The sequence below is a fragment of the Electrophorus electricus genome, chromosome 8 (assembly GCF_013358815.1).
Source record: "Electrophorus electricus isolate fEleEle1 chromosome 8, fEleEle1.pri, whole genome shotgun sequence".
Classification (NCBI taxonomy): Eukaryota; Metazoa; Chordata; class Actinopteri; order Gymnotiformes; family Gymnotidae; genus Electrophorus; species Electrophorus electricus.
The window spans coordinates 1,459,589-1,472,749 of record NC_049542.1 but is presented as its reverse complement, the minus strand read 5'-3'; the positions used below and the strand labels follow the sequence as shown (position 1 = coordinate 1,472,749).

Genomic DNA, 13,161 nt, shown 5'->3' with positions numbered 1-13,161 from the left:
CATTCTCAATGCATCTGTGATGAGAAGAAATGACCATAAAGCCAACATTGACTTTGACAAGAAAGTTTTCCTTGAAGTACAATGAAGGGGTTAATGAATGTATGAGCCGGAAATTAAGTTTGGAGTTTTCCAGGCAAAATGTTAGTGAAGATGCGCTAAAAGAATATAACATAAATTAGTTATCAGGAAAATGTAATAAACTAATAAAAATCATTTTGTATTTTGTATTAACCTTTGAAAACTAGAGAAATGCATATTTACTTTTCCTAGAGCAGTTATATTTCTAAAAAAAAATGTAAACAAAAAATGTTGCTATAAACAGACCTGCATTTTATCTTAAGAGAGATTAAGAACTTTAATTATTCTTGATTGAAAATGTTCTGTTTACTGACTTTTTCAGCCAAGGATAAGATATTGCATAGATAATGGGATTGACACATGAGTTGCTGTAATACAAACACATCAAATAAGATATGCTAACTGATGGGTTTGGAAGACTCTCAATATTAACTAGACATGTGTACCAGGGGATCCAGCACACTAAATAGACCATTACAACAGTGCCCAATGTTTTGGTTGCTTTAAACTCTGATTTCCTTTTCTTTTGAGAAGCACTTATCTTTGCTGGAAACATATGAGAAATGGTTTTTGCATGCCTCAGCGCCACTGTGAAAACTCTGACATATAAACTTAATATTAATACACATGGAACAATGAAGGTGAATATCAGATCAACAAAACCCCAAGTATCATTTATGGGTATAGCACAATTTCTGATGCAAATCAGCTTTTCTTCTCCCCGATTTGAACTCCCAACTTGCATCATAAGTACATTGTAACAGAGTGAAAATATCCATCCAGAAATGATACACACCAACATGGTTTTCACAGTAATTTTTCTTATGTAACAGAATGGGTTGTGTAATGCAAAACACCTATCTACTGCAATGAGGACAACATGATATAGGGACACAGTGCCAACAATCGTACTGATGAAGTGATAAACAGGACAGAGACTTTTCATATGATGTAAACAAGTGTCAAGCAGCAAAACAATCTCTAAAGGCATTACTATAGCTCCAATTAAAAAGTCTGACAGAGCCAGAGAGAGGACAATTAAATTGGCTGGTGTGTGAAACTGTTTGAAAACTGAAAACACAACAATCACAACCATGTTTCCAGAGGCTGTCAGTACAGACAAAGTTGCCACAAACACAAACACAATCAAATCACTGTAACTAAGATTAGAAATCAATGTAATTAAGTTCACAGAACAGCTTGTGTTCTTGACTACACCACAATGATTATCAAGATGCGCAAAGATAGTTTCAGTCGAATCGCCCATTAACAGACAGTTTGTTTCTCCAGAAGCTTCCTTCTGCCTTTCCGTAGTCTATGTCAAGACAGTAGTGGCCTCAAGTTTGTCCTTCCTGTTATTTATACCCAAAGATCTAAAAAGAGGAGTCTTCTGGGATTGTATACACTCTTGTTATTGTTACACAGAAGATCTGTTTCTTTTGCTGAGTCTACATGTGCAAGTTTTCCATGAAGCACAAACTAAATGTTTTTTTCTTTACTGTTTTTGCCTCACTGCTGTGCAAATTAAATGAGTGCTGACATAGCAAAAAAGACAAACTCTTATCCTTTTATAAGGAGTAAAATGAAAATGTCGCTATATGGTATAAAATTTCTCACTCTGTTAAAGAACTAAAAACATTTTTTTTATTCATAAAATGCTATATCATCCCTGCAGTCTAAGCATCCAAGCTACAGATTGACAGAGCTATGGTGTCTCATACATTTCTCAATGGCTTATATGTGAGCGAGTAAGTGAGTGAAGACATGCTGACCCTCCACATCACCAATGCTAGGAGCTTGCGTACATGGACAATTTTACAAAAATGCTCATGGTTTTCATGTTTCAAATGCACCTTTCTGCATACCACCAGAGAACTGGAGGGGTCACCTGGCACAGGTTATGTATGTATGCACTGTACAGCAGGCTAATGGGTTCATCCTGGTGATTAGGGCTGGTATCCATATTTAAGGCAGCAAAACTATTTGTATTCGGTATTTGTATTTGACGTAAAGGGCATTTATGTTGGAAAATGGGGTAAGGGTTTTAGGGCAAATGAGTTTTCAAAGATACACTGCTAACTATGTAGGTAACTTAACTAGTACACCATGGAGCTAACAATGGCGCTAACTGTGGATCTTGCTGTCTGCAAAAAGGAGAGTAGTCTAATAGACTATGTGAATATCTCAATTCTTGTCAAGAGTTGATGCAATTCGAAACAAACACACAAAAGATAGACCTATTTCTACAGGTTAAGTTACTGAGCTAACAGGCGAACACCGGCCTAATCATCTCCTGGTCAAATAAGTTCTGGTGCATCTGTGTATTCTGAGTTCATATAGTGCTCTATTAGTGCTAAGTTAATATAGAAACTTTGATAGAATAGCTATAAATCATGCTCTATTTCTGCAGTGTGATATCTGCAACCAAGTGACACATAGGCTGACTGAGGAGTAAGCACAGCATGCTAGCTAGTAACAACACTGCCAGAGCCAATCTAGGCTAATCTCCTCCTGGTCAAAATAACACCAGCTATATGACATGCTTTTACTTCCTGAAAACAAATGATTAATATAATATTTGTAGAATATAAATAGAACCTACTATTTGTACATATTCAGATTTGGCTCCACCCCTACTGGTGATGATGATGTTCAGCAGGGAGCTCGAAGGTCCTGACTTTCCCGACAGAGCAGGAATTCAGCTTTGCTTGGGTTTGGCTCATACCTCATACTATATCCCAGATAACATTGAGGTTATGGTGACAAGCTACTTTCAGGATCTGCACATGTGCTTTGCCCTGGAAAAGTTCACCACTGCCTGGGAGCAGATGGAAGTTTTGCCAGGGGATGTCACATCTCCCTCATTCTTGTTGTGGCAACATTAGTAACAGTTACAGCATTTTTCCAAAGTGGTTTAATCTAAAACAACTTCTGCTTTAAGGAGTTGACAAAGTTGTCCTTCAAAAAGTTAAAATACTGATGTAAAAAAAAAGTTAACTTTAATCTAGATATTTGTCAAGGTTTGTATTAATATTGCTGAATAAAATATAGACTAATCCTAGCTCTTTCCTCTTTTGATTTTTGGCCTGGATTGCATGATATTGCAAGAATATATACAAAACATGTATAGCTGCAGTGCTGCATACTGTGCACAGCTGGTGTCAAAGGTTACATTGATTAAAGTGGTAGCGTTCCTCGTGATAGGTAGTATTAATACAGTAAGAGGAAATTCTAATAGTAGCCTAATATATGTATAGCTAGCTAGCTACTTCTGTGATGGCAGAGGGGATAAGGCGCAAAACACAGAGGAACAGTGTTCCCACCATTCTCTCTGGTCAGGCACAGGTGGAGGTGTAGCAGGTGCAGGTGGGGGACACTGAGAAGCCCAGTAGCAACATAATCTACCTGAATATCTGAAAAACCCACAACGTTTAGTTTAGAATCACTCCGTATCCTTAGTTCATGGATAGATAGATAGATAGATAGATAGATAGATAGATAGATAGATAGATAGATAGATAGATAGATAGAACCTATCTAAAATCTTCTTGATTTTACACAAGGTTTTCAGAGAAAAAAGGACATTTTGAACAAAGGTTCTTCATCAGGTGTGCAAGCAAAGTGCTTCATACACACAGTATTTATCACTCACTCTAATATGTAAAATGGCACTGTAATGGAAAATATCACCCATCATAGAAACATTTTCATATCCCAAAAAAATTTGTAATTATTCTTTTATTTGAATGCAATCTAGGATTTCAATAGAAACCTTTTCCCTCCATGCCAGATTTTCTGAAATAAGAACAATAACTTTTATCATGAAGATTTTATCATGCCCAACATCTTTGATTATCATGAAACAGTGACATGCTAATGATAAGTGAATTTGTTTTTTAACTGAAATTCAGAGCACAGTATTTTCTGCAAATAATTATTATTTTAAGGCTTTAAGTCCATGAGTTCATAGTAAAATTAATGATATCCAACCTGCAACACATTCAAGTGCCATAAACATTTGTGTCAGAAGACAAAGGAGTAAATATTCTAAAGGTAATAATCAGATACAGTGATTTCCTGAACCATGGGTAGAAGAGGCCATATATGATGGGGTTTAAAGTTGAATTAATATAACCCAACCAGAGAAACACATCAAGAAGAACTGCTGGAGTTGAGAAGTGAATATAAGGATCAATCAGAGAGTTAATAAAAAAGGGCATCCAGCAAAGATTGAACGCACCCACGACAATGCCGAGGGTTTTTGCTGCTTTCTTCTCATGTTTTACAATCTTAGTTATGTTCATCTGATACCTGGACTGTTTTCTGTCCTCAATTTGCCTCGCATGCTTCTTTGAAACAAAAAATATTTGGGCATACAAACAAATCATTACAGAAAATGGGAAAAAGTAACATATGAATGAATCCAGAGCTGCCCACAGTGCATTGAAAAAAAGGTTACAGGTGCCCAGACAATATACTGATTTGATAAACTCATCTAAGCTTTCCACGTTTTCTTTTGAATACAGGAGACCATATGAATACACCGCAGCTGTAATCCAGCTTAGAACTACCATTAGCCATGCAATTGGTATCGTTATTCTTGTCGGGTACTGAAGTGGATGGCACACGGCTTGGTATCGATCTGTAGCGATACAGACCAGGTGGAAGATAGATGCAGTAGTGAGGAACATGTCAAAAGTAGAGTGCAGTAAACAGAAGGTTTCACCATAGTACCAGCATCCGTCTACAGATCTGATTATGCTGAATGGCATAACAGTCAGACCCAGCAGAAGGTCTACCAGTGCTAGAGACATAACCAGCATGTTTGTGGGTGTGTGAAGTTGCTTGAAATGAGCTATGGAGATGATGACCACAGAGTTCCCCAGAATTGTCACTGTCATCGCCAGTCCGAGTAAGAAATATAACACAGTTTGTGCTGCCGCATTGTAAAAACTTTTGACACAAGAGCCATTAGAATCAGGAAAACAGTAATCCTTTAAATCAGTTTCTTGTAGTAAAGATGAATTTGCAGTTTCCAGCATCCTGTAATCTCCCCTAAAATGAACATGCAAAAGTGCTCAAAGTGCACAGAAAATTACCTTTTTTCAAAAATCTTTGAGAGGGTGCTCTGCTGCCTTAGAGAGTGATAATTCTCTAATCTGAAGAAACTAAAGAAATGGTAGAATTTATATTTCAACAAGGAGACCACCTGGGAGACAGTAGCCCAATAACAACAAAGACCACCTGGGAGGGAGTAGTCCAATAACAACAAAGTTAACCAGAGATGAGACTTTATTATCAAATATCTTAGTGTTTGTCATAAATTATATTTTGACTACACAGTATAGATATACTGTGTAACAAATCTCCATGTGATTTCAAATATCTAGCATTTCTACTTGCCAATTTAAACACAAATAATCATCTCAGCAAATATTCTATCCTTTTAGTTACTAATCAGATTTTGTTTGACTCTACACCATAGGAGGCTGGTTGTCTAGGCATGCTATTGTTCATCACTACTACATATCAACCACTGTTCATGACTTCTACATTTACCTGACACATTTAGCCAAAGCAACTTACTATTTGAGCAATTGAGGGTTAATGGTCTTGTTCAAGGGCCCAACACTGGCAATTTGGCAGCAGTGGAGCTTGAACTGGCCACCTTCTAATTACAGGTCAAATACCTTAACCACTGAGCTACATACTTCTACCTGTAGTCAGCGGTGGTGGGATGATTCAATGCCACAGCTTTATTTTAGGAGTAAGTTCCTGCTTCACCACCACAGGCCAAGACTGCAACACACCTGCTGCTGACTCGATCTACTCATCAGAAGGAAGTATACTAACTACCTTGATCTCAGACTTTGAGGTTAGGATTTGGCCAAAAAGCATTCAAGTGCATGTCAGAGGTCCACCTCAGAAGCGGCTTAGAGAGCAATTCACCTGGGTTGCACCTTGTTATCATGAAAACGAAAAACAGGACTGGAGACAAGATGCAAATGTGGACACAGGTCTTACTGCATTCATACAGAGACTGGACCAACCAAAGTAGTGACCCATATACTTCATAATCTTGCATTACCTCCCACAACTTATGCCAAGCTACATGGACATATGCCTTTTCCCCCAAACACATGTGCTGACATACTTACATGATCCCCACACTGTTCTTCCTGTATCCTAGGCTCAACTCTCAGGCAGATTCTCCAATCCAGTACCCAGAGTAGATGGTGCCCTTTATAGAGCCACCTTTACTTATATATATATATATATATATATATATATATATATATATATATATATATATATATATATATATATATATATATATATATATATATAAATCAGGATTGGTTTATTTATTTTATACAGTGATATTTTTTAACAGATGATGTCACAAAGTAACTTTACAAACATCTGTGTCTAGACCCCTAATGGGTAAGCCAAACACCACAGTGGCAAAACAAAACTCCCTGAGACCGGACAAGGAAGAAACCTCGAAAGGAGCCAGTTTCACAAGAGGCACCCTTCTCTCTCTGGGCAAGAGCGGATTTTAATATTAAACTCATTCATGAACAATAATATTAATAACACTCAGGTCACAGACTGCAGAAGGGATGAAAAGAATACTCACTCTGTAGAGCCTAGACAAGGTGTTAGGTATGAGAATAAATGAAGTATTTTATTATTGCTGGAGTTCCCTTTACTTTTATAGCTTTTTTTGGACAGCCACTATTGATCTTTCTTCTATCTGCACTTAAGAATAATTAAATGAAGTTAATTAACATAACTCTTAATTGTATGAGACTGTCATTCCTGGCATTGTGGTTTTGTATGGATTAACACTTGAGATTTCATTTAACAGTCAGCATAGGCTAAATGAAACAGCGCTCATATTCTCCACCAAAAATCACAGAACATGGATTTGTTCCTAAATCTTGGCAATTAACCACTAGCTAACAGCACACTTTAGAGGTTAAACTGCCACATAAAACCAGTAATAAAAGAAATTTAAAAAACAAAAGCACTTAATTTGATAAAAATAATTTCCAAAGTTTGAGCAGCAAACCAGTGGAATAATAAGGACATAAATGGTTAAGTCAAGTTAAAATGAGCTACAATTCCTTAACAAATTAGCCTGTATCACTGCTAAAAAACAAAAACAAAAAAAAACTAGAATGCAGACTCATATCAGTAAAACATCCAAGCTAATGAAAAAATAAATGGAGACCTATGCCATGTATATGATATTTATTTAGCTACATCCCTCCATATCATTAACAGCTATTGGCAGTAAATCAGAATGCCTAGCTTATGTTGTTTTCCATTTACATCACATGATGAATCACTATGTCTATTATTCTATGTGATGTTAGCTTTGCTGTTTGAACATGACAAATCGCTATGTCTATTATTCTGTGGTTAGCTTCACTGTTTGAACATGATGAATCACTATGTGTATTATTCTGTGTTATGTTAGCTTCACTGTTCACTGGTGCTTAATCTTTACGAACACGCTGCTTATCATTTACTCCTAACATATAAAAATAAGATTTTCATGCCACAATTAAATGTTTTTTTCTTCAAAAGAGGAATTTGAAAAAAAGCACCATATGGCCAAATAGTATATTTCTTTCCAGAATAAAGCAAATAACAGATTTTATAGTGAAGAATGATAAATATAAAACACTGGCATTCACATTTATCAGAACAGAAAATTGTCTGTAAAATAGTGTTCTTTCAAGACTTTTACAGCTGCAAATATTTGGACTTCTCAGTTAATAAATTACAGACTGGTCTTGCAAACATTTGATCAATATTCCCCTCATTATAATGAATGTCTTCCAAACATTTGATTAATTCCTAACTTTGAAATGCTTTTGAAACACTTTCAAATGTCATAAACATTAGTATCAGAGGATTGAGGTTTAAATATTCTCAAAGTAACTATGAGATACAGTGATTTTCTGAACCATGAGTAAAAGAGGCCATATATGATGGGGTTTAAAGTTGAATTAATATAACCCAACCAGACAAACACATCAAAAAGAACTGCTGGAGTTGAGAAGTTAATATAAGGATCAATCAGAGAGTTAATAAAAAAGGGCATCCAGCAAAGATTGAATGCACCCACGACAATCCCGAGGGTTTTTGCTGCTTTGTTCTCATGTTTTACAAGTTTGGTTATGCTCACCTCATTTTTGCATTTCTGTTTTGTGCGCTCGATTTTTCTTGCATGCTTCTTTGAAACAAAAAAAATTTGGGCATACAAACAAATCATTACACAGCATGGAAAAAGGAAAGATATTAATGTGTCCACAGCTCCCCACAGGGCATTAAACAGAAGGTCACATCTTCCCAAACAATACAATGATTCAATTACATCATCTAATCTTTGGACATTTCCTTTTAAATACAGGAGACTATAAGAATATACTGCAGCTGTAATCCAACTCATAGCTACCATTATCCATGCAATGGGTATTGTTATTCTTGTCGGGTACTGAAGTGGATGGCACACGGCTTGGTATCGATCTGTAGCGATACAGACCAGGTGAAAGATAGACACAGAGGTGAGGAACATGTCACAGCTAGAGTGCAGTAAACAGAAGGTTTCACCGTAGTACCAGCATCCATCTACAGATCTGATTATGCTGAATGGCATAACAGTCAGACCCAGCAGAAGGTCTGCCAGTGCTAGAGACATAACCAGCATGTTTGTGGGTGTGTGAAGTTGCTTGAAATGAGCTATGGAGATGATGACCACAGAGTTCCCTAGAACGGTCACGGCCATCGCCAGTCCGAGTACGAAATACAGCAAAACTCGGGCTGCCACATTGTAACAGTTTTTCACACACGAGGCATTTGAATCAGGATAACAGTAGTCCTTCAAATCTCTTGATCCCATTAAAGATGAATTTGTTGTTTCCAGCATCCTCTAGTCTCCCTTCACATGAAGATGAAGTTGAATCAATGTGCAAAACAAAGCAAAAATTATGCTTTCCCAAAATCCTAATCTAAGGCTTTTGTGCAGTTTCAGATAGCGATGTGTGGAAGGATCCCCACTTTGAGAACTGCCAGAACTTATACTTGTGCTCTGCAAGGGAAGACACCACGTGGGAGATAATTGTCCAATAACAGACCTTTTGTTGATAGCTCAAAATGAAACAGCCTGTTTTAGCACTGAACAAAAAGTGAAAATAAAACTCAGGCCAAAAATTACATTTTCAGATTTTCTGCCATGCATTCATGTAATTTCTGGTAAATAATTTATTATATTAGACTTTTGTATTAATAAATATCTATATATTAAATATAACATCAATTAGAATGTCAGTTTCAGATGGTGAAATATGTATATATTATATAAAAAAACACTATTACAGTATGAAATATGTACATAGTAGCCTATATACAGCATAAACAGTATTGCTGGATAAGCAAGTATCACATGTGGGTGGTGATTTTGTTATACATATCATTATGATGTTTGAATTAATTTATTATTTAATATTAAATCAGCTAACCAGTTACGTCCAGTTGCTATGCATCAGTAATACTACTAAAAGCACAGGTACCTGTGCAATTCTGGTACATGTTATTGCAGAATCTAACAGACAGAAGGAACATAAGTGTAGGGTACGTTTACTGGGCTAACTAAAGAATGGATATTATAGTGAGGTTAACAGAGGTAGTTAATGTAAGAAATATGAAAATGCTGTAAAAAAAAAACAACAACTTTAAAATACATAATAAATATGAGACTTTGATAAACCCAAAGACAAATATATACAAATCTAAACAATGCCATTCATTAATTGTATCATTTGATTTTGAGAAGGAGGTGCAAGGGCAAGTCTGGAGCAATCAGGCCCAGACAATCTGATTGAGAGACCCAGACATCCTCCAGGGGGTTGAATCCCACCCCAGAATCCCAGCTTCAACACATTTGGCTGGGGAGAGTCCTCTGCCAGATCCTGGTGTCCTTCTCTGTAGCCACAGCAATATGAGAGAAGACCCCATCACATATCCCATGAGCCATAGTCATTGGCTTATCCCAGTCATAGTAAAACATGGCTAATTAGTGTTCCTAGGGTGGTGGTACCATGCAACTAGGAGTAACACTGAGATCCATCCTGTGTTGTCATGGTACCCCCTGGGAAAGACTCAGGCCTGCTTCTACTGGCAATGTACCCAAGTCTGGTACTTTTCCAGCAGTCTGCCCTAGGCTAGCTTGTTTGTAGAATACTCCCTGTAGCACAGTTTGTCATCCTGCTCACTGTCATTTATTGAAAGGTAATTGTCAGGTTGGTGTCATTGTGTAGGCATGGCCAAAGACGGCTCCATTCAGGATACACAGAGCAACTGAACAATGATGCTGCTGACTACCTCAGTGACGGGATTATCCAATTAGAGACCTGGCTGCGTCACCTGTCCCAAGTGTGGAGGGTTCTGGAGCATATCATCACTTAGTCAAAGAAAGACCATTAGGAACTTGCTTGGGGCCAGTAACTGGACTACCAGTTCAAAAAGGTACCGGCACAAGACAGTGGATTCCAGGTTGTTTCTCAAGGCCAACCGCAGAAAGCTGCATTTGATTTTATTGGGTTGCCAGTTTGTACAGGACAATGGTAGTGGCCTTTTCCTCAACAGGGTCTCCCATCATAAATCTGACCAGAAAGGCTTGCCTGATAAGTTAAGGTTTTAGTAAATGAAAGGTCTATAAAAATTGAAATATGTTTATTCTGCTTTCGCTAATATATCTTAACATACCATTAATATTTTAAGTTAGAGCTGCAGCATTCAAAATGTCCACCATATATTCTCAGTGGCACAGAGTCAGTCTTACTGTCCCATGCACTGGCCATTTCCCCCAGTTCTCCTGCCTCTGCTACTGCCTTGAACTCTCAGCTTGTTTCCTGTTGGGAATGGTGCCATTCAAAGGGAAACTCTTGATTTGGACGGAAGTCTTTACCTAGGACAAATGTCCATACTTTTCAAATGTAAAAATATAACTTGGTGTGTGTGGGTATCACTTTGAACTGTTAAGGTATGTTCTGCAGCATGTTTGAAGCAATGGCATATAAATAAGCTGCCCTTTTACAATGAATCACCTATAATGAGAGTTTTTTGTTAATTATAGTATGTAAACTGATAATCATACAATAATGTTTTACCTAATAAATAATAACAATAACAATGGCTCTTTGTCATCCTTACCTGGCTAAGACCATTTAGACACTTTCCCCCAATGTACCTGGATTTTGACCTTATGCTGTCATGGTACGGCACCTCCCCCCTCAAGTCTACGTGCATGTGCATGTCTGTGTGTTCGTATTGCCACGCCCTCTTGTGCTGTGCACCTGATCCTTGTTGTGTGTAATTGTCATGAGTGTATAAGTCTCACTTCGTATTGTCAAAGTTGTCGGTGTTTGATCCAAGTAGTGTTAGTACGTGTATGTTTAATGTGTAAATAAAACGGGATCGAACGGTGCAGAGTCCTGTGGAAAACAGCTGGACCAAGAGGACCGCTACTCGGAAATGGACTCTGGTGGGTCCTACGATCCCTACCTGGATGATCATATGGGAGACACAGATTATGGAGAGACAGAGGAGTGCAGCGACGTCTGTCTGTAGTTGGAAAGAGGAAACTCCTATGGAGGTAGAAGAGGACCATCATAGGGATCTTCCCTCCCACGGCGACACCAAAAGCTCACACAGCGAGGAGCCCCCAGCACCCAAGGCACCGCCCAGGGCACGCCGCCCAGGTGCGAGCTGGCGAACAGGGCCGGTTAGCTTGGAGGCACTGTTGTCAAATATGGACACTCCCCCGCCTGAGGCGAGGAGGTCTAGAGCGTATGTGCCCGTGCCGAAGCCTCGTACAGGCAAAAAGGCAGCGGCACCAGAACAACAACCAGGACAGTCGCCGCTACCTAGGTTGGTGAGGGACACTTCCCACCAGGATGGTCAGTCTTTCACCCAGCCGACGACTGGGGGACTGGCTGGAGTTCCTTCTCCCTTCCCCAGACTATTGAATGTGTGTGGTGTCGTTCATTGCCTGTCCCTGTCACCGTGTCTGTCCCGATTACACTAAATGTACCGGTCACTTTGTTCCCCTTTGTGTCTGTGCCCGTTAGTGTGTGCATCTTGGTCCCTGTCCTTCCCCCCACTGCCCTGCTTGCGCTGGCCTGTGGTGGGCTGTCTGGTCCGTCAAGGTCAACTTTTGGTGTTGGTCTCGGGGATGCAGCCTGGTAGGCTGGCGCACCGGGAGTCGCACCCTTGAGGGGGGGCTCTGTCACGGTACGGCCCCTCTCTCCCTCAAGTCTACGTGCATGTGCATGTCTGTGTGTTCATATTGCCACGCCCTCTTGTGCTGTGCACCTGATCCTTGTTGTGTGTAATTGTCATGAGTGTATAAGTCTCGTTTCGTATCGTCAAAGTTGTCGGTGTTTGATCCAAGTAGTGTTAATATGTGTATGTTTAATGCTCAAATAAAATGTATGTTTATGTTCAATGTGCCTCGTCCCCGCATCCTGCTTAACCCTTGTCCATCACATATGCTCCCCTGGTGTATCATTCATGGAAGGACAGTAGAAGAACTTTTGAAGAGATGAGCATTTTTTTTTTTTGCTCACTATATTATTTCAACTGTGCTTATTTATTAACACTCACTGTAAATTTCTACTTTACTTTTACTCAATTATTGCTTTAAAACATGCCAGAATATTTATGCTGTTTACTAATTGAAGTGCTAAATGTGACAGTTTCCTCTGAAACGGGGGTACCTAAGTCTGCTCCTGGTGATCTACCTCCATGTAGAGTTCAGTTCCAACCCTAATGTAACACACATGATCCAGTCAAGATTAGAGTCAGGTGTGCTAGATTAGGGTTGCAATTAAACTCTGCAAGGCAGTAGATGTCCAGGGCCAGACTTTAACACCACCACTCAAGAAGCAGCTATTCCCTGTAGAAATTTCTGTTGACCATTGCAGATATAATAAATAAATGATTTGATAAATGACCATTTGAAAAAATATAAGATTACAAAAATGTGAAAATGTAAAAATGTTTACAGAA

The 13,161-nt window shown here is 38.6% G+C and overlaps 2 protein-coding genes across 2 annotated transcripts; both read right to left on the bottom strand.

The window, feature by feature from the left end:
- Nucleotides 1-4,079: 4,079 nt before the first annotated feature.
- Nucleotides 4,080-5,120, bottom strand: LOC113592302 (trace amine-associated receptor 13c-like). The gene has a single exon (XM_027033135.2). The coding sequence runs from the start codon at nucleotides 5,118-5,120 to the stop codon at nucleotides 4,080-4,082; it is 1,041 nt and encodes a 346-aa protein (XP_026888936.2).
- Nucleotides 5,121-7,975: 2,855 nt separating this feature from the next.
- LOC113592301 (trace amine-associated receptor 13c-like) lies at nucleotides 7,976-8,992 on the bottom strand. The gene has a single exon (XM_027033134.2). It carries the CDS (start codon nucleotides 8,990-8,992, stop codon nucleotides 7,976-7,978), a length of 1,017 nt encoding a protein of 338 aa, XP_026888935.1.
- Nucleotides 8,993-13,161: the final 4,169 nt, after the last annotated feature.

What these genes read in the sequence shown, in the direction of transcription:
- LOC113592302 (XM_027033135.2), bottom strand. Translation starts at nt 5,120, where the DNA reads ATGCTGGAAACTGCAAATTCATCTTTACTACAAGAAACTGATTTAAAG.
- LOC113592301 (XM_027033134.2), bottom strand. Translation starts at nt 8,992, where the DNA reads ATGGGATCAAGAGATTTGAAGGACTACTGTTATCCTGATTCAAATGCC.